At 43.4% G+C, this 25,902-nt stretch overlaps 1 protein-coding gene across 1 annotated transcript in view; it reads left to right on the forward strand.

The window, feature by feature from the left end:
* The window catches only part of LOC124787663 (cuticle protein 16.5-like), a 94,630-nt gene extending 79,996 nt beyond the window's left edge, over nucleotides 1–14,634 (forward strand). The window contains exon 2 of the mRNA XM_047254470.1: nucleotides 13,512–14,634. Coding sequence (XP_047110426.1) covers nucleotides 13,512–14,171 — 660 coding nt within the window. The 3' untranslated portion in view covers nucleotides 14,172–14,634. The remainder of the gene's footprint in view (nucleotides 1–13,511) is intronic.
* Nucleotides 14,635–25,902: the final 11,268 nt, after the last annotated feature.

The raw sequence follows: 25,902 nt of genomic DNA on the forward strand, positions 1-25,902 counted from the left end.
TGCGTATAGATATCTTAGTTATTACGCTTATTGCCGTGATGAAGAAAGTATTGTGCTGTAACGTATTGTTGTGCTATGGAAAAGGCAGTCTCATTGTACCTATAACACAAAAGTTACTATTAAAACATGTTTTAATTTCCAGAAGAATTCAGAAAAACGCTGCAGATATAATACAGAAACACCGCAAAAGCAACAATGTAAATTGTGTCACACATTAGTAGCATCGTGATATAGTCGTGTAGCTGTCAAATAAACTAACCACTGTGTCATATGGTCTCTCTCAGAAAGCACTTTAAATCCATAATGTATTTTCTAGTAAACCAAAATGTTGCAGTAAAGTCTCATTAGCAGTACTGGTATATGTTCTAAGTATGTAAGCCTGATAGTCGTTACGTAATTGTGCAACTAACAAGCAAGAATGTACAAATAACAACACTGTGTCGTCTGTTCACTATAACAATGCATTCGTAATTTCTGTTTAAATAAGTTCTCTTGGTTCTTGACTGGATATTTAACTTCAAACATTGTTGCATGTTAACAGTTTCTCAGTGTGACAAATTGTAATAGTAGCGTGAAGTGAAAAGTTTTATGGCAAAGACTAAGTTAAAAAGCAGATTATCTCTCAATAAACGGTTTTACATGTGAAATGTGGTGCAATCCTTTACTCTTCCTAGTACGCAGAGGTTCAACTTGAACGCAATTATCATGCGGTATATGTCGGTAAGAAATTCTAAAATTTTTCTCAAGTTTAGCGTCTATGTTATTTTTCGCGGAGCCAGCCGGCGCACATGGCTGCCTGTGGTGCGAGTCATTGTCTGTCTCTTTGTTGGCGCGCGTCGTTATGGGGATTAGGAGACCTACCTTCTACAAATTCACCTTGCCGAGAGGGCCCAGCCCTGTTTGAATCCCGCCAGTTCTGATAAAATTCAGGTCTGTCGTCGTGTCGGTAGATTCCATAGTTTCTTTCTTGTCGGTCACGTGGTGGAGAATTTATCCCTGAATCGTAACTGCGCACTGGACCATTGCGTCTATTCTGTCTCCCTTGATAATAATTATTTTGGTTCCCATATTGTCTGTTTCTCTTATTGTCTCTGTGATAGTCACTACCACAGAGAGGTGATCTTTCCCTGTAATTATTACTACTCTGCCAACGGTTGTCATATGGGTGGTGTCTGTTTTGGTTACGACTTGTGTTGTGAGAATAGCCTTGTCGTGTCCAGTTATTATTTCTTTCATCGGGGAATTGCGACGGATGTGACCTGTAATTGTTGTGTTACTGTTTTCGCGTTCCTCGATTGTCAGTGTCAATTTCTAATTCTTGTAAGAGTCTCTGAAAAGCTTCAATGTCGTCTTTGCTACGTCCTGCCAAAATAATATGTTGTAAATGTTCAGGTAATCTGATTAAGCAAATGTGGATGAGTTCTGAGGGGCTGTATGGGTTTGACAGGTACTGATCCTTGTGCAACATGTCTTCAAAATATTTCACAATACTGGAAAATTCAGCTTCTTCGAAATGTTTCATCATTATGATGCTATGTTTTACTCGGTCTTGTGTAGCTTGAGACCAATATGCTGAGAGGAAGGCATGATAAAATTCTCCTTCACTGTGACAATTGTGAATGACCGATCGCATTCTTTCAGCTGGTTCATTCTCTAAGTAGCCACACATAAATTCTAATCTGTGCTCTAATGATCAGTTGGGAGGAAAACAATGAGAGAATTGATGGAGCCACACTTGTGGATGAATGTCGTTGCCAGAATTCTTAAATGTTTTGAATTTACGTGTAGTAATAAACAGCCTATAGTCAAAATCATCATGTCGGTGAGTCGCAACTACAAAGGAGATTCTCTCTACAATTACGCGCTAGCAGTAAACAAAAGATGCACTAATTACACAAACTACAAGAAAAAATCAGAAGATTCCAGTGAGATATCCTCGGCTAAGGGTCGACATATGAAAGGTCCCCTTAGAAAAATTTATGAATTACTGTGCTGATAAACCTCTTACATTATTTGATTTTCAAACATCTGAGCAAAACTGAACGTTCTCAGACATTACTCTCTTTACTTATTCTGATCAACACTAAATTGACACACAATATTTTTTTAGGGCAACGCAATCTGACTTTCAATAATCCTTAAAAAAGAATGTCCCTGACTAACATTAACCTATACCTTTCACAAATCACTTACGTCACAAAAATCTTCGTTACTCGAACTACTGCAATACAGCGAGCGCCAGTACTGCCAGCTGAATGAAAGATTCTAACTACTGAAGGCACTAACTACTGATAGGCATAGTTAACAAAGTCATAATATCAGTTCATGGCATCCAGTCTTACAAATTTACTGTCTCTGATGGACACACGTCCAGATCGTCCGCTTTCAAAATTCCGCCATCTCTCTCCCCACGTCCACCAATGCTGGCGGCTCACCTCCAACTGCGCGCCGTTCACATCCAACTGTCCAAAACTACAATACCAAATATTCCAGCAATGCCAAGATTGTACACACCACAGTCAGTGATTTTCATACAGAGCACTACGTGGCGTTACCAACATAAAAACCTAAATAGCCTACTTACAGTACGTACATTGTCTGTAACAATGTTGGTGGTCGCCACATCGAGGCGCTGTTGTACTGCGTCAGTACGTACATTGTGTTGGCTTCTTTTTTGTTTTTTTTGCCGGCCGCGGTGGTCTCGCGGTTCTAGGCGCGCAGTCCGGAACCGTGCGACTGCTACGGTCGCAGGTTAGAATCCTGCCTCGGGCATGGATGTGTGTGATGTCCTTAGGTTAGTTAGGTTTAAGTAGTTCTAAGTTCTAGGGGACTGATGACCACAGCAGTTGAGTCCCATAGTGCTCAGAGCCATCTTTTTTGTTTTGGAATAAAGTAAACACGTAATATTTGTATGTTAATTCAAACAAATGCGCTTAAGTGATAAATAAGTGTTTCATTATGTTCCTTTCGAATTGTTAATAACTGTACTGCGTCTAGGCTAATTCAGTCCCCCAAGTGGAAGTGGCTGAGTTAAACATCTGACCTGAAACCGTCCTAGAGCGGAAACTGTATGCTTCCGGACATGGCTTCCTATTCAAAATATTACGTACACGCTCCCCTCTACAACTCCTAGAAGTTTGCAACAGCTATTTACGAATATGTATTAATATGTAAAATACTTTTCTGAGTAGTAGTAGTAGTAGTGGTATTAGTAGTAGAGGGTTTTTTGGGCACACGACAGCAAGGTTTCAGCGCCCGTTCAGTAACATAGTGAGACGGGTGTCAAGAAAAAAACACAGAACAGTAATATAAAACGGAACATAAAATACAGGGAACAAGCTTTGAAAAATATGTGCCTACCCACACCGAAGCGTGGGATGAAGCAGGGCGTCAGCAGTAAAACATGGACAACACAGGAAGAAAATGATAGAGGGAGCTAAAACAATGCAGCAGATGGAAGTGGCTGGCTGACCGCAAGGAAAAAAGGGAGGAGTCAGCCACTTTACAATACACTAAAACCTCCAGCCTAAAAGTTTAGGCCAGAGTCCAGACACATCACAAAACTTAAAAACCCTAGACACACACGTCTCATCATTAGCTAAAACACAGGGCAGATCCCCATCAACTTGTGCTTCTGCCCGTGCATCACGGCATAAAATGCAGTCTGTTAAAATGTGCCGGACAGAGATGTGCACACCATAAGCATCACAAAACGGAGGATCCTCCCGCCGTAATAAAAAGCTATGTGTGAGAGGACAGTGCCCGATCCGAAGGCGTGTGAGGGCCCCTTCTTCCTGTCTGAGCAACCGGCAGGAGGAACGCCACGGCCGAGTGGTTGACTTTACCAACCGCAGTTTATTGGCCGTCACCGCCAGCCATTCGTCGTCCCACAACTCAATGCACTTCATGTGGAGTGCAGAGATGACAGACTGCAAGGGGATAGGACACTGGACCACATCCTGCTCTCTGCTGGCCTCCTTGGCAGCCCGATCGGCCTGTTCATTGCCCCATATTTCGACATGACCAGGCACCCAGCAGAAGGATACCTCTTTACCCCGCCGTTGGAGCAAGTACAGTTAGTCATATATCAGCTGGACCATCTCCTCAGTCGGGTACAGGTTCTGCAGTGATTGTAAGGCACTAAGAGATTCGGAGCAGAGAAGAAATTTCTGAATTTCTGAATTATACGACTAATTTTTGTTTTGTAACCGATAACTGTCAATATGGACAACCTTGGCAACATGTTGGTGGACATTATCTTGCAACAAGATGGTGCCTTCCGTCAATATTCCTGGGCGTTTTGACTTGATGGGGCGCTTCAATTTTTGCAAAGTGTCCACGTATCGCCTTGCATCAATTGCACCGTGATCCGAAAAGTCAATCAAGCAGCGAACTCTTGCACTTAAGTCAGCATAACTTTTTCGGAGCTGGCGTGCCGGTCCTTCCGACTGCGCTGCGGAAGTTTTGCTGCGAATCCCTTACACATCCCCCATACATCTGTCCCCGTGCGATTTTGGGGCCCTGAAAAAAGACATTACAGAAGCTGATTGCTGTCTTTCCTCATTAGACATCAGACGTATAGGCAATCTTCATGAGTAGGCAATTGATATGAAGATCGATTCTTCACCTCACTGAAGCGATTTTCATTTAGGATATCACACTTTCGTTTATCAAGTCCGTAATCCATATGTCACCACGCCACTTTTCAGATACGAACAGTATCTTTAAGTCAACCACTGCTAATGTCATTAGCTGCCATAGTAAATCACAGAAGACTGTAGCAGTCATCGTCTGGCAGAGGATGTATGGATAGATATAAACCTAAGATTTCATCGACTTCGTTGTCAACAGAGGTGGTGCATTATGACAGTCACGGTAGGAGGCACTTGATATCAGCTGCGTCAGTTTCAGGAATACCGGAGAAAATTATATTCATAATGTCACTATTTTTTATTAAAAACAGTTCTTTCTTAACCACTATGACATCTCGCTCGTCGGCAGTACGCCGGTAGTTATGCATTCCTAGAAAACTGGTCTATCGCTTCTGACGATTCCAGCATATATCTTTTAGCACTACTGTGACTCCAAAGCTGAAATATTTTGTGTTAGAAGTTCAAAGTGAATTTCGATAGTGACAAAATAGAAATTTAATAAGAGGACTACTGTTACTAAGCTTTACTTCGGATATTAGCAAGGAATGAATTTGCAGTACTGACATCACATAAGTAATGTTATTAGGTAATAAGTAATGGTATTAGGAATGGTTTAAACGATGGATTTTTTTTGTAATTCGCCTTAATTCGAAAGGATTACAATTTTACAGTAGCACTAAATAAAATTAAAACAATGGCATCCAGTGGAAATAACCAGTATGAAACAAAATTGTAATTCAGATTAGAATTCACCGCTTCAGGAACCGTATCATTTTGAATGGGAATAAGGATGTAGATATTAAATTACAAAGATATTAAAGTATATGTGGCACTATAAGCACAATATTAAAACATAGGCAGAAAAGCACAAAATCACTATTTACGATTACGAAGCTCATTCGCTAGCCTTGACTTCTTTTCATGCCTTTTGAGAAAATATTGAAACACAAAAACATTAGTATGTAATATTCTGCCTAGTGGCAGGTCTGTGTCTTTGTACTAGATTTCCGATGCCAATGTTCCCTGTTTTCAGCTTCTTCCTTCAGTCTGCAGTATCGCTTTCCATCTTTCACGTCATCCAGAAGTTGAATTCTTTTCTTCCTCGTCCTACCGTTACTTAAATTTTTCCTTCAATGACTTCGTGTATGAGCCCTCCGTGTCTAAGTACGTGTCCGATCTAGCTGGCCTTCCTCTGAAGAATTCAGAATGTCTCTCTTCTCTCTTACTCTTCTCAGTACATCGTTACTCGTCACCCGATCGGTCCACTTGACCTTCTCCATTCCCCTCCAGCACAACATTTCAAAACTTTCAAGGTATTTTTTTTCCTTTGTTCTTATGGTCCATGTCTATGCTCTGTACAGTGCAACGTTCCAGATGTAGCACTTCGCCGGTTTCTTCCTTAAGTCCAAGCTTAACTTGCTAGTTAGAAGATTTCTCTCTTTATTGAATGCAGTTTTGCTCACAGTGATTCTTGTTCGAATTTCACTGGTGCATTGGCCATCTTTTGTCGCCAAATTTCCCAAGTACTTGAACTGTATCACATTCTCCAGTTCTCGATTGTCGATGGTTCCCTCAAAGGTTTCTCCCTTTTTGATATCCGCATCACTTGTGATTTTTCGATGTTGATTTTTATGACGTATTTCCTTCCAGTTTCCACCAGCTGGTTCATTATGTGTTGCAGTTGTCATTGATCTTTGATTTTTAGCAGGCACTACCTGGTCATCTGCATACTTGATGGTGTTGATGAGTTGCCCTCCTCTCATGAAGTTTCCGCATCCTTTCAAAGCTTCTCTCGCCAGCCATTCCCAATAGAAGTTGAAGATTCTCGGCGATAGACAAAACCCTTGTCTGACGCCTTTTCCTATTTCCACGCTGCTTGTTTCTCCGTAGTTCAGTCGTAACTTTCTCTTTGTCCTAGGCACAAGTTGAGAATCAGTCTCTGTCAAAGGCCCTCTGCCAGTGTATAGAACAAACATAAACTTCTTTGCCAGCAGCCAAAACTCTCTCCAACAATATCCTCACCATGCCGATGGCGTCTCTGGTTCCTTTTCGCTTCCTAAATCCAAACTGATCCTCTCCTATTACTTTTTCAGTTTTGTATTCCAGCCGTCTGTTAAGTATTCTTGCAATAATCTTCGCTACATTGTGAGCGAGTGGGTGCTATTCTGTCATTCTGCGCAACGGATTAATCTGAGATGTACCCTTTACCCTGTGGCTCCTGCAAGATGCAATTTCCACCCCCACACTACTACAGAAGTCAGACAGACACTCCTAACGTTCTAAAGAGAAATGCCTGAAAAACATTCAGCAATAAATATCTTCTGGAGTCGTCTGCTGTAAGGAAATGACACAAAAATTCACAAAATTTCTTAAGTAACTAGTGGGATACTTGGGTACTGGAGTAGTGCTAGTTAGTGTAAGAAAACCATGAAACTAACGAAAATATTATTTATTTTGCAAAAATTCTGAGAAATCACAATGGCACTTTTAGTTATGAACTGAACAAGTTATTTCCAGCTTTTTCGGAATGTGAAGTTACCTCTTAAGGATAGGATTCGCTAATGAAATTTCTATACAAAGTTTAAGATTGTTATTGACTTGGCAGAATGGCTGAGAGCCGCACCTACTCAACTTGAATAATTATCCGTTAGAATGTTGCTAGGTACGGTCGAGGCTATTGTGTGTGAAAGGCAGTGAAGTGTACTGTTGTGGAGCAAATATGGGGCTTGCAAGAGCTGTAGCGCACAATACCGTAAACTGCGATGACTGCTGTTTGCGCCGCTCGTTGCTGACAAATAAGATAACTCTCGTTCTATCTGGATTGACCTTCACCAATCAAACTCTCCCTACGCCTTGATGAAGTCATGGACTCCTGTTCGCCCCTATTCTAACTATTGGTGTGGTACACCAGTCAGATAACCAGTGCACCGCGATGCCACTCAAAAATTTGCTTGCAGGTGTTTAACTATAACTCTGTCCGCCCACACGGCACAATAAGTGTGGCAGCCAACACAGTGAAGAATGCTTAATTGCAAGGACTCAGTATAGAGTCGCACTCCGATTCGCCCTTGACAGAGGTGCTCTCCCAGTGAAGTACTGAGGAGAGACTTTGTTCCTCGCTCTTTGAGTACACGTACGAGTGCACACGCTCTCGTTATGTGTTCTCGCTCCAAGAGCGACAACGGAACAGCACCTCACCACGCCAGACGTGAAGGGGTATATCTTTCGGTCTCTTTCATTACTCCTTCAGCTCAAGGCGTCAGGAATATCGTCTGCCAATCAGCATTGCTCTTCTAAAACGGGAGAATGACGTTTCGTTTAATGCAACCAATCCAGAAATCTGTAGCATCGGCGTTTGCTGTCTCCCTGTGAAAACCTCAGAAACTGCATGCTACGTTTGCAAAGAATGTGTAGGCTGGGCGCTCCCCACAATGTAGTGGAATTTGCTTTTAAGCTGAACATGGGGTCGATCTTCCTATCACTCAGGCAAACGCTGTCTGCTCTACGGGCAGTCGCCAGCCGATGTAGATAGGTTAACTTGTCCTCTGAAGGAACCAGCCCGCCAGCGTGTGGTTTGCCTCTCTCGAACTAAAAGCCCCTGTGACCGTCGTGTCTTGAATGTGTGTGTGTGTACGCCAGCCTCGAGTATTTCAATCTAAGTGTGCATTTGCAAGAATTCATACAACATTGACTTTATCTTATCGAGTTTGGGTTCGAATGAATCGTCTTGATGTGCGGAATACGATTGTGAGGGCGGAATATGTAAGCAATGAAGGTCAGGAGACCATGAAGTCTTAAGACGTGTGAGATTAAACTGATTGTTCTGAAATCCCTACATTTCTAGGCTTGCTGTTTCTTCTGAAGAACTACAATTGTGACATCCAAAAAAGTTCATAGATCATTCCCCACTTTCATAGATTATGTTATGTGATGCGTCAGTGCCTTCAAACCCTTTTTTCCTATTTCTTCCACCAGTATGTCGTCATCTCCTGTGACTTTCCTCCTCTTCATGTTCTTTATTGCCTTCTCTACTATAGTTGTCAGTATGCTAGGTCTTTTTTCGTCTTCGTCAATCTCTTCCTCTGTTTCTATTTCAGTGCCTTGTGGGCGATGTTCCTTATCTTAGAGTTCCTATACATATTCTTCCCATACTTTCAACACCTCCGTTTCTTCAGTAACCATTTGTCCTCTAAAGTCTTCTATCCCGAAAGTCCTTACTCCTTTGTTTTCTCTACCTCCAAGCTCCTTTGTTTTCTGGTACAAAAGGCCCCACCTTCCTCCTCTTTGTAGCTCTTCTATTTCGTCGCACATTCCTTAAATGTATTTCTCTTTCGCATTGTCGGTTTCTCTTCTAGTGCGTTGTTAAGACTTCTATATTCTTATTCATTAACATTTTTACACGTCCTCTTTTCCGCCATCTTTTCCAGCATGTCGTAGGTTTCCTCAATCTCTTTGCTTCTCTCACAACTTTGATCTTTAACATTTTCCATAAAACCTGTCTAACATTGCTCATCCACAATTTCCCTTACATTTTCACCTCCCATTTCCCTAAATTGTTGTTCCAAGGATTCTCTTACTGCCTCATTATTCTCTCTTAGCTTTTGCCGGTCCCATCTCTGCTTTCTCCTCTCATGCTATCGTATTCTCTTCAATCTTGTCTTGATGTCTGCAACCAAAATGTTGTGATCAGACTCGACATCAGCAGCTGATAGTCTTAGTGTCTTTCACAACACCCCTAAACCTGTGTTTGACGAGTATGTATCTGCTAATGTGTACTGGGTTCTTTCATGTGTACAATTTACTCTTCCTTTTTTGGAACCAAGTATTCATCACCACCAAGTTGTTTCTCTGACAGAATTCCACTAACATCCCTCCTCTATCATTTCTTCTTCCTAATCCATGTTGACTCACGATGTTTGCTTATCTACCTCGTCCAACCACACTATTAAAGTCGCCCATAATTATGGTGTTTATTCTTCCTCTGCCTCCAGAATGTATAATATGTTCTATTTCATCGTAAATTTTCTCCACTTCTTCGTCGTCATGGTCTGATGTTGGCATGTCCACTGGCTGTCCACTTACTTTCACAAACATTAAAAGATCATTATGGCATACCACTTTAGTCACACTTTGAACTACTTGATTTCCCATCGCTATTGCCACACCATATTCAATACTTTTTCCACCTGTATAAAACGTGTAATTACCTGATGTTACTTAGCCTCTTTCTCCCCATCTCACTTCATTTAAATCCATTGCGTTCACCTCACATTTGTCCATTTGTCTCTTTAGATTTTCCAGTTTTGCTGATGTTCGAAGTGTTCTTACGTTCCATGTCCCGATCCTGAACTTACAATGATCATCTCTTTCGATGACTCCCCCTGAAATACTCAACACGCGAGATCCGAACGGGTTAGCAGTTTACCACCGGAATATTTTACTCCTGGAAGTGCTGTCATGGTTCTCCGTCTTCCGACGTTCAGGAAATTTAATTATGTGGTAGTCTTTCCTTTCCATACCGCAGTATCATGGCCGAGAAACCAAACTATGATTGGTTTCACCCATGATTCTTCGATTTTGATCCATCTAAAGCATCATTTGCTCTGTGCAGCAAGTCGATACTGATGCCTGGTACCAGCCTAGCGAGTTCGCTATGCCTACTCCCACGATGTATACATTGGGATGCAGGGTTGCCTCTTCCGACAGTTCCACCGCACCGATGATCTTCATCTCCGCCTTCCCTGCCGTTGAGGTCTTCACCGTCACACTGGCAAGGGGCCCTCACGGGATACTGTCGCCCGGGTGAGGTGAAACAAGATGTTTTAAAGAGATGTTACTCCTCCCCCTCCTCCTTTCTCAACCGGGCTTGGGACTGGCTATGGCAGAGTTAAAAACACAATAAGCAGAGCATTATTTTGGCTTATTAGCAGAGCAATAACGTAAGTATTGAAAATAAACTCCCACAGCGGGACGCGACCCCACTATCCTTGGAGTACCGTTCCGTATTCATTCCGCTGCACCAACTGCTGTCTGATTACCATATTAACATACGTCGCTCTTGTTCCGTCCGATCCGCCCAAAAATCCATTTTTTTTCTAACTCTTGGCCATCCAGAGCTTCCACAACTGTCACTTTCATTACTGGCCGAGCCCTGCGCACATAATAAATTTGGACGAACTCGGTAGCGACGAATTGATGCAATCCCCGTGGATGTTGGACAGAATTTCTAAAAAACACTTACACACTACTTAACCTAAATTATCCTAAGGACGAACACACACACCCATGCCCGAGGAAGGACTCGAACCTCCGCCGGGACCAGCCGCACAGTCCATGACTGCCGCCCTTAAGACCGCTCGGCTAATCCCGTGCGGCCAGAATTTCTAATGAAAACATTTGAAAAATGAGTGTTTCCGTAGTAGATGACAAAACAGCAGAATATAAACAAAACTAGAAGGAACATCTGGAATGAAAGGAAGAAACAAGGCCTTACAATAATAACGAAGAGAGAAGAGAGACATAGGACGGCCTGTTAAAAGATTTAACTGGGGCCAGAACAGGTCGACTGGCCTATTCTATGAAACGCAGAAGAAGAAGTAGAAATGGTAGAAAAGTTTGTACAATTAGTCGGAGGAGGGTGTTTGAATATGATCTAAATCATTTTGACCTATGATTGTAGATGCATCAGGACAAATGGCAAATTCAGTTTGCTGTCAATAATCAATTACAGTTGACAAACAACAGAAGCATTCATAAATACAATTATAGAAACAGATATAATTTACGCTCTCCATTGCTCAGCGACAGTGTCCATCAGAAAGCAGTGAGGAATTCAGCTATTAAAAGCTCTGAATATCTGTCCAGGATGTACGGGTGATCAAAAAGTCAGTAAAAATTTGAAAACTTAATAAACCACGGAATAATGTAGATAGACAAGTAAAAATTGACACACATGCTTGGAATGACATGGGGTTTTATTAGAACAAAAAAAAAAAAAGTTCACAAAATGTCCGACAGATGGCGGGATGGCGGTGGACAGCAAAACGACAGTGACTGCGCATGACAATCGTGTATAAAAGGAGCTGTAATGAGAGAGAGAATCAGATGCGCTAGCAGTCGCAGCACGTTGACGTTACCTGAAAAGGCGCTTTTAGCTGTATTATCAGAATGGGGAATGTGCTAGTTCAGCGCTACGATCCTATCGCCATAGGAAAGGGATTCGAACGGGTAAAGTTCTGTTGACAAATGCAGCTGTGGCGACAATGATTTCGATGTTCGAAGCCACGGGTTGTTTAGACGAGAGACACCGTAGTGGTCGACCGAGCACAAGGCGTAATGCTGCTGAGACAGTTCAGGAAGAAATGGAGACTGTAGTGGGTTCGTCTATGCACGGGGAAGTCAGCGCTCGTGCAGTCGCACGTCGCACCAGCATTCCGTACACTGCTGTTTGGTTGGCACTTAGACGTACCCTCCGATGCTATCCGTACAAAATCAATCGGCATCATGAACTGTTACCTGGCAATTTTCTGAAGCGGAGGGCATTTGCGGTGTGGGTGTTTCAAAAGATGGCGGAAGATGACGATTGGTTGAGTAACGTGTTGTGGACGGACGAAGCTCATTTCACGCTCCGAGGGTCTGGCAACGCCCACAACTGCAGAATTTGGGCTACCGAATATCCTAGAACTGTCGTGGAAACTCCATTGCACGAAAGTCACGGTATGGGTTGAATTTACCACATCTACAATTATCGGGCCTTTTTTCTTCGAGGAAATGCGTCATATGTTAGAGAATCGCACCATCCCCAACCTGGCTGATAAACACCTGCTGGAATGTACGATGTTTATGCAGGATGGTGCTCCTGCCCATATTGCTAGACGCGTGAAAGATCTCTTGCGCGCGTCGTTTGGTGATGATCGTGTGCTCAGCCGCCACTTTCGTCATGCTTGGCCTCCCAGGTCCCCAGACCTCAGTCCGTGCGATTATTGGCTTTGGGGTTACCTGAAGTCGTAAGTGTATCGTGATCGACCGGCATCTCTAGAGATGCTGAAAGGCAACATCCGACGCCAATGCCTCACCATAACTCCGGACATGCATTACAGTGCTGTTCACAACATTATTCCTCGACTACAGCTATTGTTGAGGAGTGATGGTGGACGTATTGACCATTTCCTGTAAAGAACATCATCTTTTCTTTATCTTACTTTGTTATGCTAATTATTGCTATTCTGATCAGAGGAAGCGCCATCTGTCGGACATTTTTTGAACTTTTGTATTTTTTTGATTCTAATAAAACCCTATGTCATTCCAAGCACGTGGGTCAATTTGTACCTCTCTATCTACATTATTCCTTGATTTCTTCAGTTTTCAAATTTATACTGACTTTTTGATCACCTGGCAAATGTCTTCGCTAATAATAAAGTCAACTTCAAACAGAAACTAAAATAATATCTGCTTGACCATCTTCCACCCCATAGAAGAAATTCTAAATTTGTAGTAATATGGTTTGTGTAAGTACGTATGTATGTGTGCGTGTGTGTTTGTGTCTGTGTGCGTGTGTGCGTGTGTGTGTGTGTGTGTGTGTGTGTGTGTGTGAGAGAGAGAGAGAGAGAGAGAGAGAGAGAGAGAAATAGAGAGATAGAACGTTTTCAAGCTATACTGAGAGAGAATGAGCATTGTTCAGTATAAATCACTATTGTTGTGTGGGGAAACGAAACAAGGAATGAAATCGTCAGCCTGTCGCCATACTTTTCACTGAGAAAGTAAACAATAATTGTATGTCTAGTTCCGCATCACAGCGACAGGCAGCAAATATGATGCACAAAGAACATGCAAATAACTAACAGTACGTGATGTCTGCAGGTGGTCTTCTCCTGCCTTGTGGCTTTGGCGGCAGCTAAGCCAGGCTATCTGGGTGCTCCAGCGGCCGCCCTTGTCGCCCCAGCCGCAGTGGCCGCCCCCGCCATCGCCCACGCCGCCCCAGCTGCAGCCGTCGTGGCCGCTCCCGCCCCAGTGGCCTACGCCGCCCCAGCTGCGGCCGTCGTCGCCGCCGCCCCCGACTCCACCGTGGTGACCGTCCCCGGTACTAGCGCCTACTCTTTCTCCACACAGTCCGTGCACCCGCCACAGGTGGTCCCCGCCAGCCCGCAGGCCACTTACGCCGCAGCTGTAGCCGCCGCCCCCGCGGTCGTGGCTGCCGCGCCAGCGGAGGTCGTCGACGCTCCCGAGGTGTTCGCCGCCCGCGCCGCCCACTTCCAGGCTTACGTCGCTGCCAAGGCTGCTCTGCTGGGGCGCAAGAAGCGCAGCCCCGGAATCCTCGGCCCCGCCGTGGTCTCCACCCCCGCCGCCACCACCCTCTCTGCTCATGCCGCCCCCGTGGCCTACGCTGCCCACGCTGTCCCAGTGGCCCTTGCAGCTCACGCTGCCGCCGTCACCCCTATTGCCTACTCCGCCCCCGCAGCTGTCGCCTACTCCGCCCACGCCGCCGCAGCCGTCCTACCACTGGCCACCTCCAACCAGTAACGCATCCAGGACGCTCTCGGCCAGTACACCTACGGCGACGCCGACGGAAACTCCGCCAAGACCGAGAGCCGCGCCGCTGACGGCTCCACTGTCGGCGGCTACTCCTACGTAGACAGCCACGGCCTGGTCCAGAGTGTCAAGTACCACGCCGATAGCCTGGGCTTCAGGGTCGCCGCCACCAACCTGCCCGTCGGACCTGCCTAAGCAAAGCGAGAAGTGAGGATGGGCTCCCCGTGAGCCAGAGCCCCATCTTCCCTGGCGACTGTGTACCTGGCCCATCCACGTTTTTCTCTCTTTGTAGTCTCCGCTACTGTAACTTCCCTGTCCCATTCTGAACTCTACATCGTTTTATGTATGAAACCTTCCTTTCTTTCCCTGAATCTTCACGTCCCACATAGAATAACGTATAAAATTCTGTAATAAAAGAAACACCGAATAAAAGCGACAAAATAAAAAATTCGAATTTTTTGTTTTAGTTTTCCGTTTTTTCGTGTCTGACTTTACTCTCATACCAACAAGAAGTGTAACTCAGCGCCAGTGAGAAACGTAAAAATTGTGTAAACACCTTTCCATAAGAGCTTCAGTTATCAACGTTACTCTTTGAATACTAATATAACATTGGTTTCTTGTAGTGAAAACTGTGCTGTGTTTTTAGTTTCTTGTTCTCACCTGTCGGGGCAGGTGGGCTAACAGCAGCGAACTACCGGCTCTTTAACATAATGGTTTCGAAAAGAACAGAGCTGAAAATAAAAAGTGATAGAACAGGCGTTGTAATGTTCCTGAGGCTTTTGACTTGGCAGATCTTATTTTTTAGACAGAAGTGATTTTCTACGAGCTGATGATTCGCTTCAGGCAAGAAACTGTGCAGAATGCGACTGTAGAGCTACGGTCGCAGGTTCGAATCCTGCCTCGGGCATGGATGTGTGTGATGTCATTAGGTTAGTTAGGTTTAAATAGTTCTAACTTCTAGGGGACTGATGACCTCAGATGTCCCATAGTGCTCAGAGCCATTTGAACCATTCTTTTTTTGTGACTGTAGAATGGAAACTAAAATGTGTGCATAACTCATGTAGAGGAGAAAAATTTCAAGTGACTGTTGTGAGACCTGGGTAATGTAGTAGGACGTGACTTTGCTTATACTGGGGAGATAGTACATTTGAATGATGTAAGTCGCATACGGTAGGCAGTTCAATTGAAGAGGAATGGATATGTCCAAAAAAGGGCAATTGTAACACTTGAATAGGAATAATGAACGTAAGGATGAAAAAATCTGGTATAAGAGAAGAAATACATCAGCTGGTCGACCAAAGAAGCAAGTAAAAAAACGTTTAGGAAAATTCAGGAATACAGAAAAACAAGCTACTAAGGAATAAAATAAATAGGAAGTGCAGGGAAGCTAAGGCAAAAAGACTGTATGAAAACGTGCAGAAATTGAAAAAAGAAATAAATGTCGGAAGGAAATTACAAGCAAGGTCGGTAACATTAAGAATGCAGTGAGACTTCCACTGTTAAATGCAGAGGAGAGAGCAGGCAGGTGGAAGTAGTAAACTGATGGCCTCTACGAGTATTAGAATCAGAGTTTGTCGGAGAATTCGAAGCCTGGCGATTAAATAACGCGAAAATTATGGATAACAATCCTTCGGAATCTCTAAAATCAATAGGACAAAAAGTGGCAACCAAATGCCTATTCAAGTTGGCTTGTGGAATCTATACGTTTGGAGACATATCATCAGACTTTCGTAAAAATATATTCCACAAAGGCAGTAAAGGCAGATACACATAAATGATCAGACAGAGAGGGTAGGTAGCACTCTGCTGATGATGTTGTGGTGTGTAGGAAGGAGTAGAAGGTAAGTGACTGTAGGTTGATACAAGATGATAGACAAAAGTTCTAGTTTGTGTGATGATTGGCAGCAGGCTGTGGAAAAATGTAAGTTAATGCAGATGAATAGGAAAAACGAGCCCGTAATGTTCAGATGGAGCATTAGTAGTGTCCTGCTTTACACAGTCATGTCGTTTAAATATCTGGGCGTAACGTTCCGAAACGATGTGAGAATGGTGGTAGGGAAGGCGAATGGTCGACCTCGTTTTATTGGGAGAATTTTAGGAAAGTGGGGTTCATCTGTAAAGGAGGGTACATATAAGGCGCTAGTGCAAGCTATTCTTCAGTAATTCTCGAGTGTTGGATCCGTACCTTGTCAGATTGAAAGAGGACATCAAAGAAATTCAGAGGTAAGCTGCTATATTTGTTACCGGTCTGTTTCATCAGCGTGCAAGTATTACGGATATGCTTCGGGAGTTCCGGTGGTAATCCCTGGAAGGAAGAACAGATTCATTTTGGAGAATATTAATGAAAATGTTTAGAAAACCATCATTTGAAGCTGACTGCAGAACAATCCTGCTGACGCCAACATAAATTTTCTCGTAGGGACCACGAAGATAAGATGCGAGAAATTAGGACTCATATGGATATACATAGACAGTCATTTTCCCTTCGCTCTATCTGCGAGTGGAACAAGAAAGAAAACGACTAGGGTAACCTCCGCCACGCACCGTCTGGTGGCTTGTGGACTATGTAGATGTAGATGTAAATTAGATGAAAATGTAGATGAAGCACGAGACCTATCGCATAATCAGCTTAAAAGCTCATGAATCCAAGTTGTTGACAACAATAATCCACAGCAGAAAGGAAGGGAAAATCGAGAATATGTTAGACGACGGTTAGTTTGCCTTTAGGGGAAGGCAACGCCACCAGAGGCTGTTCTGACACAAATAAAATAGTTTCTGTGTCAGTCACTAGTTTGTTTTCCCACTACCCTTTTAGATGGGTCACACCACCATCTTCTGGTGGAGAATTGTTTATTTTCATACCTAATGTTGGTGAAGAGTACAGACGTCTTTTCATAGTAGCAGACCAAGGGCAGTACAGCAGGAGGAAGCAAACTGTCTGGATGACTTACGAGCTAAGACAAAGACATTATTTGACTTACCATATGGAGACGACGCCCCTTAAACATAAAACACAGCCTGTTTACATGTGGTATGTATCCAGAACCTTACGTGCTAGAACTGAGTCCTACGGTGTCGTAGTACGTGGAAGCTCACCAGGTGGCGACGCTACGGTTTCCACCTATGGAAAGCTGTATGTAAATAATCGGGAAGAATTCCCGTAGTCTGAACAAATATAAAGTCACAAACTCATTTGAAGATGCGCATTATAGCATAGAAAAACGCATGATTTTGCAACAGTAACTGTTCGTTTAAAAGCCTCAGAGATTTGAAGCGAATGCATTTTGAAATTCCGAATTCCTCAAGCAAATTGCGACCATCGCCATTGTTCCGTGTCTTGGCGTTGCACGTGCACTTGGCCCATTGTTTCCTGGGTGTAATTTTATGCCTTTGACTACTCGTTTCATGAGATGATTATTTACCCTTAGTTCAAATGGTTCAAATGGCTCTGAGCACTATGGGACTTACCTGCTGAGGTCATCAGTCCCCTAGAACTTAGAACTACTTAAACCTAACTAACTTAAGGACATCACAGACATCCATGCCCGAGCCAGGATTCGAACCTGCGACCGTAGCGGTCGCGCGGTTCCAAACTGTAGCGCCTAGAACCACTCGGCCATCCGGGCCACCTACTCTTAGTTCAGAGAGTGTTAAATTTTATATTTCATACTATGGGAGCTAGTACCCTCTTTAGTTACCATCCCCCCCCCCTCCCCCACCCCCGAACGCAGTTACGATCTGTAACTTTTATGTTGTGGGGCTAAAGAATTTTTCCGTGGTTTCGTTGTTTTAGAATTTTTGTATATGGCCATTACATTCGCACGGGTTTTGTTATTTTCATAGATGGTTCAAATGGTTCAAATGGCTATGAGCACTATGGGACTTAACATCTGTGGTCATCACTCCCCTACAACTTAGAACTACGTAAACCTAACTAACCTAAGGACATCACACCCATCCATGCCCGAGGGCAGGATTCGAACCTGTGACCGTAGCAGTCGCGCGGTTCCGGACTGCGCGCCTAGAACCGCTAGACCACCGCGGCCGGCTTTTCATAGATGTCTGAAGATGCCTTTAAATATAGGCGAGACGTGTCGCTTAAATGAAGAACTAATAAAGCCATATTTTTTTCAATTACGAGTGAACTTTCTCTGTCTCTTTACCATAGTCCGGTAGAGTTTATGGCCCGAGTGCCACCAGTGATTGGTTGATGCGCCAAGCTGAAGGAGCGTCAGACACGTCCAAGTGTAAAACTTGAAAACAGTGTGTATCGCAGCAGCGAAAACTGGCAGAGGTGAATGGACACAAGGGAAGGGGAGAAGAGGGCGATGGGAAACCAGCGCCAAATGGTACTTCGCTTGCATGGATAAATATCCACGAACCTGCGCTGGCTTTAGCATTTCCGATACCCTGTTTGAATTTTGCTCTTTTCTGACGAAACGCTCTGCACGGTGAACTGAAACTGGATATGTGGAATCACTGTTAGTAGCATAATATATATTTCAGTTCGGTAACTGCAGAAATGGTTCAAATGGCTCTGAGCACTATGGGACTTAACGTCTGAGGTCATCAGTCCCCTAGAACTTAGAACTACTTAAAACTAACTAACCTAAGGACATCACACACATCCATGCCCGAGGCAGGATGCGAACCTGCGACCGTAGCGGTCGCGCGGTCATACAGACACGCGGTATAACCATCATGAACAGAAGTTAGTTTCCAACATATACTTCGTTACGTTGGCAACCAATAAGTAAACATACCAAAGAGGAGGAAACACATAATGGAGTCGCAATATTTACGTTGTGAAAAGCAGTGTCCGTCGAAATTGTTGTATCGAGTGACAAAAGAACAATACTACTCCACAGGAAAGAGTGAGAAACGTGGTGAACAGTATGAGGAAGGCCAGAACACAAAGCTGTGGTTATATGGCAGTAATAAAAGAGATAGTGCGATCTCCAGAGCAGATGTGAGGAAACGCAGATCAGCAAATGGTAAGTAATTACTTTGTTTTACAAAAAATCGCTATGTAAACTGTTTAATAAGCGAAAACTATCAAAACTGTATCGTAGTAGATCCCGCTGATGATGCCTTAGAAAAGGAAAAGGCGAAACTGATATGGGACAAAAATGTTCAAATGTGTGTGAAATCTTATGGGACTTAACTGCTAAGGTCATCAGTCCCTAAGCTTACACACTACTTCACCTAAATCATCCTAAGGACAAGCACACACACCCATGCCCGAGGGAGGACTCGACCTCCGCCGGGACCAGCCGCACAGTCCATGACTGTAGCGCCCTAGACAGCTTGGCTAATCCCGCGCGGCGCGTATGGGCCAAATAAAGTAACTAGCAGCAGGAAAAGTTAGTTTTATTTACAAAACAAGCCTTATTAAATATGCGTGGTAATCGGACTCGTAAATTACGGGTGACAGTCGCTTGCAGTATGTTCAAATGGCTCTGAGCACAATGGGACTTAACATCTGTGGTCATCAGTCCCCTAGAACTTTGAACTACTTAAACCTAACTAACCTAATGACAGCACACACATCCATGCCCGAGGCAGGATTCGAACCTACGACCGTAGCGGTCGCGGAGTTCCATACTGAAGCGCCTAGAACCGCTCGGTCACAACGGCCGGCGCGTGCAGTATGTGCTCAGCTATGTGATAGCTGATCACTCTCTTTCGTCTATGGGAGTGTGCAGTCTATCACACTAAGTAGTTTAAATGATAGTAAACAGACGTTAACAGCAAATGATCGTAGAGGAAACCTAGCAAATTTTAGTATTAACTGCCTTTGAGGTGACGATTGTACAGGGTGTTAGTTCAAAACCGAGAATTTAAATGTGCAGGAATGCCTTATATTAGTGTGCCTATATTCACACATACGTAATTAATTTAAATAACACAGCATTTTTTATCAAAATTAACATGATGAACTTTTAAAGAGTAACCTGGTAAGCATTGAAGATACTTATCTACTGTGGTGGTAAAATATTTAACGTTAATACTATAAAAATATTGGACTAGTTACGAAAAATTTTAAGTCACTTAGCAAAACGTAATCAGAAATTACATAATAGGCCTCAGTTACGACCTATACCTGACTTTATTTAACACTGGCTCAAATTTCGTCACTTGCCACTTGTTTCAATTTGCAAAGTACACAAGGCACCGCAGTTTTCTGAAGAAAAACAAAAGATTCAGTTTCCCTTGTGGTGTCATCTTGTCAACAGTAACGCAGACGCACAGCATCCATTACGATATTTGGCTGATTTGTGATTTATATATGAAATCTCGGCGTAAGTCGGCGAACGAGTTTTTTTTTTTTTTTAATTTGTGTTAAGGCCTTATGGGACCAAACTGCTGAGGTTATCGGTCCCTAAGCTAACACACTATTTAATCTAATCGAAACCAACTTATGCTATGCACACACACCCATGCCCGCGGGAGGACTCGAACCTCCGACGGGGAGAGCCGTGCGGATCGAGACAAGGCGCCCGAGACCGCGTGGCTACCCCGCGCGGCAACGATTTTGTATTCAATAAATACCAGCTTTTATCACCGTAAAAACTTTTGATGTAAAAGATTGAAAGTATAAGGGTCTTGATTTTTAAATACACAAATAAACACACGAGATAAGCATTTGATTTATCAATAACCAATGTATTATTACTCAACTTGCAGTTCCAATTATGTCATGGCTTTCACAGATTTTGCTAATGTGGTTTACCTACTCGAAGTCCACTTAACGTTGTAGCACAGTCAAAATAAGAGTGTCACATGTTGTAGCACAGACCAAATAAAACCGTTGCATTTAACTTGATGACTAGCTATGTCCAAGTCTCTCTAACAAACGCTACTCAAACGTGAAACGGCAGATCACTACTTGTTGTTCTGAATGCCATAGGATCTTCAGTTGTACGTACAGCCAGCAATATGTCTCTTCCAGCTTGCAGAGCCTCCTGGTTTACAATACAACTGGCTTTTTGCTGCACTGCAAGTCAGAGCAAGCCAGTTCCTCCGTAACACACAGTTTAGCTGCAGTTTCTGTAAAATAGTAGCATCATTCAGCAGTCATCCGGCCCTAATTTTAACAGGTGCTCAATTTTAATCACGCACACACCACACACGTGCACCTACAAAGACGAACAACTTACCTGATCGAAATTTAGTAATTCTGTTAACAAAAAATGGTTCAAATGGCACTGAGCACTATTGGACTTAACATCTGAGGTCATCAGCCCCTTAGAACTTAGAACTAGTTAAACCTAACCAACCTAAGGACATCACACACATCCATGCCCAAGGCAGGATTCGAACCTGTGACCTTGGCGGTCGCGCGGTTCCAGACTGTGGCGCCTAGAACCGCTCGATTCAGTTAACAAAGATACTGTTTAGTGTTGTAATGATACCTGTGTCGCTACATCGTCACACTACCTCTCATCCGAAAAAACAATTCAGAGCCGCACCCTCAGCCGGCAAAGTAATGGCGACGGTCTTCTGAGACTCTGAAGGGGTTATCCTGTTTGATGTCCTCCCTTATAGTGTAACGATCAAGTCAGAAATGTATTGTGCTACCTTCAGGAAACTGAAGAAACGACTTCAGCTTGTTCGTTGCCGCAAAAATGCAAACGAACTTTTCCTTCTCAGCGACAATTCAAGGCCTCACAAAAGTTTCTGCACCAAAGAGGAGCTCACAAAACTTCATTGGACTCTTCTTAGTCATCCGCCCCTATAATCAGGTTATCACACCTTCTTACTTCCGTCTGTTTGGCCCAATGAAGGATGCATTCCGCAAGAAGCAGTGCATGGCTACATCTACATCTACATTTATACTCCGCAAGCCACCGAACGGTGTGTGGCGGAGGGCACTTTACGTGCCACTGTCATTACTTCCCTTTCCTTTTCCAGTCGCGTATGGTTCGCGGGAAGAACAACTGCTCGAATCTCTCTAATTTTTCATTCGTTATCTCTTCGGGAGGTATAAGTAGCGGGAAGCATTACATTCGATACCTCAGACAGAAACGCACCCTCTCGAAACCTGCATAGCAAGCTACACCGCGATGCAAAGCGCTTCTCTTGTAGAGTCTGCCACTTGAGTTTGCTAAACATCTCCGTAACGCTATCACGGTTACCAAATAACCCTGTGACGAAACGCGCCGCTCTTCTTTGCACCTTCTCTATCTCCTCCGTCAATCCGACCTGGTACGGATCCCACACTGATGAGCAATACTAAAGTACAGGTCGAACGAGTGTTTTGAGAGCCACCTCCTTTGTTGATGGACTACGTTTTCTAAGGACTCTCCCAATGAATCTCAACCTGGCACCCGCCTTACCAACAATTGATTTTATATGATCATCCCATTTCAAATCTTTCCGTACGCATACTCCCAGATATTTTACAAAAATAACTGCTACCGGTGTTTGTTCCGCTATCATATAATCATACAATAAAGGATACTTCTTTCTATGTATTCACTATACATTACATTTGTCTGTGTTAAGGGTCATTTGCCACGCCCTTCACCAAGTGCCTATCCGCTGCAGATATTCCTGAATTTCGCTGCAATTTTCTAATGCTGCAACTTCTCTGTATACTACAGCATCATCCGCGAAAAGCCGCATGGAACTTCCGACACTATCTACTAGGTCATTTATACATATTGTGAAAAGCAATGGTCCCATAACACTCCCCTGTGGCACGCCAGAGGTTACTTTAACGTCTCTAGACGTCTCTCTATTGAGAAAAACATGCTGTGCTCTGTTTGTTAAAAATTCTTCAATCCAGCTACACAGCTGGTCTGATATTCCGTAGGCTCTTACCTTGTTTATCAGGCGACAGTGCGGAACTGTATCGAATTCCTTCCGGAAGTCAAGGAAAATTGCGTCTACCTGTGAGCCTGTATCTAATATTTTCTGGGTCTCATGAACAAATAAAGCGAGTTGGGTCTCACACGATCGCTGTTTCCGGAATCCATGTTGATTCCTACAGAGTAGATTCTGGGTTTCCAGAAATGACATGATATGCGAGCAAAAAACATGTTCTAAAATTCTACAAAAGATCGATATAGGCCTATAGTTTTGCACATCTGCTCGACGACCCTTCTTGAAAACTGGAACTACCTTTGCTTTTCCAATCATTTGGAACCTTCCGTTCCTCTAGAGACTTGCGGGACACGGCTGTTAGAAGGGGGGAAGTTATTGACACAGCAAAACTCTGGTTCCCACGTCGACCAGTAGAATGGTACGCTGTGGATATAAAGGCCCCGCCAGGGTGGCGACGCAACGACGTCCCATTGAACGGAGAGTATGTTGAAAAATAGGGTTTCTTAGCCAAATGAGTGGTATGGTGTACTAGAATGCTGAATAAAACCAACCTGCTTTCAGAAAAAAATGTGTTGCATGCCTATTGAACTCCTCTCGTATATTGTAGTATACAGACTGTTCCAAACTTTCTGCAACAGTCGTCTAGATGTGACAGATCATGTCATGGAGAACAACTTTTGTTAGAGACAAAATGTCCGATCTTGGCTCCTATAGTGATAGGCTGCTTTTACTATTCGCCGGCCTAGGGATGACGAGATTTCCTCGAACTAGGAGGGCCTTCTAACCAGGTGTGAAGCGCCCCAGTAACTTGATTACGTGTTTTTCGACCAGAAAATGATAAGAATAACTGTCTGTAAGCGGATAAAGATATTTTCGATGTGAATAAGGAGCTTCACTTTTTCTCGAGCCTATCGCCTTTCACGCGGAGCAGGTGACTGAATGATAAGCAACACACATTACGTAACAATGCCGCAGAGTGGCTGTGACTTGCCATCTCTCAGGGGCATAAGCAGTCTTAAACGACGTTCTAGCGCCGCCGAGCAGCGTCAACGATCATTGTTCCTCAAACAAAAGTTGTTCACCATAACGTGGTCCATCAACCTTACACGTTTGTCGCAAACGCTTCGAAACACACTATATACAGGGTGGTTTTGCTGTACCTACTTATTGGTTTTATGCAACCTGCAGCAGCTACAAAAACCACACGTGAGATTTTCATATTCTCTCACTCGCTATACGCATACAGGATCTTTAGGATATTTAATATAGTTAAATTTTGTGCTGGGATACGTTTTCGCTGGATACTGCAGCAGAAGCAGGCCTCAGGGCATTTTATAGTTCGGGTTGCCTACATCTGGGGCAGGTATGCACTCAGGGGTAAACCAATTGTTCTCATTTGATTAACAGGTACTCAACCTATTGTTCTCCTTTGATTGACAGGTCCTTAACCAATTGTTCTGCTAAAAGGATTCTTCCTTTCGATTGACAGGCACTTAATCTATTATTCCCCCCCCCCCTCACTCACCCCCTAACCTCTCACTGCTACAGGTACACTTTCACGTCTGAGTTATTGGAATAGTACCTCTCACTCTTATCAGTTTGATTGACTACTTAATTAAATTGATCAATTAATTAACCTCTCTCCCTCTGGTAGACGCCCTCCTCTGTCACCCTCCCTCCCCTAAATTGCAGGGAAAAAGACTCTGTTGATCGGTCATTTGGAGGGAAATCGATTACTGGCTATGGAATACTGTTTAAACAATTTAGACAATATGCCCGTGAAAGGCAGAGGTCCCGAGTTCGAGTCTCGGTCCGGCACACAGTTTTAATCTGGCAAGAAGTTTCATATCAGTGCACACTCCGCTGTAGAGCGAAAATCTCATTATGTGAAATATTGTTCATTTCAACAATTTAGAAGATTCAAGGCAATATATGGAATGTTCAGAAATCGGTGGAGAGGAAGGATCTCATATAGGTATGGAAATGTGGCCACTACACTTTCAACTACCTAGTTTCGACTACTTTTCAAGGTCATCCAACCACCCACCCCCACACCCAAAATACATGCAGATAGGTCGTTGTATATAGGAAATGTCTTACTTACTAACCTACTGAAAATCCTACCTGTTGGTCTCCCTCCACGATTTTTACCCTCCACCTCCCTCAAATACTAAACTGATGATCCCTTGATGTCACAGAATGTGGCCTACTAACCGACCCTTCTTCTACTCAAGTTGTGCCACAAATTCCAGTTCTGCCCAATTCTATTCAGTACCTCTTCATTAGTTACGTGATCTACCCATCTAATCTTCAGCATTCTTCTGTAGAACCACATTTCAAATGTTTCTATTTTCTTCTTGTCAAAACTATTTATCGTCCATGTTTCACTTCCATACATGGCTACACTCCAGTGTCAGACTTCCTGACACTTAAATCTATACTCGATGTTGACAAATTTCTCTTCTGCAGAAACGCTTTCCTTGCTATAGCCAGTCTACATTATATGTCCTCCCTATTTCGACTGTCATAAGTTATTTTGCTCCCCAAATAGCAAAACTCATTTTTTACCTTAAGTGTCTCATTTCCTAATCTAATACCCTCAGCATCATGAGTAAATTCCATTATGCTCGTTTTGCTTTTGATGATGTTCATCTTATATCCTCCTTTCAAGACACTGTCCATTCCGTTCAACTGCTCTTCCAGGTCCTTTGCTGTCTCTGACAGAATTACAATGTCATCGGCGAACCTTAAAGTTTTTATTTCTTCTCCCTGGATTTTAATTCCTACTCTGAATTTTTATTTTGTTTCCTTTACTGCTTGCTCAATATACAGATTGAATAACATTGGGGATAGGCTACAACCCTGTCTCACTCCCTTCCCAACCACTGCTTCC

Source organism: Schistocerca piceifrons, chromosome 3, assembly GCF_021461385.2.
Source record: "Schistocerca piceifrons isolate TAMUIC-IGC-003096 chromosome 3, iqSchPice1.1, whole genome shotgun sequence".
Classification (NCBI taxonomy): Eukaryota; Metazoa; Arthropoda; class Insecta; order Orthoptera; family Acrididae; genus Schistocerca; species Schistocerca piceifrons.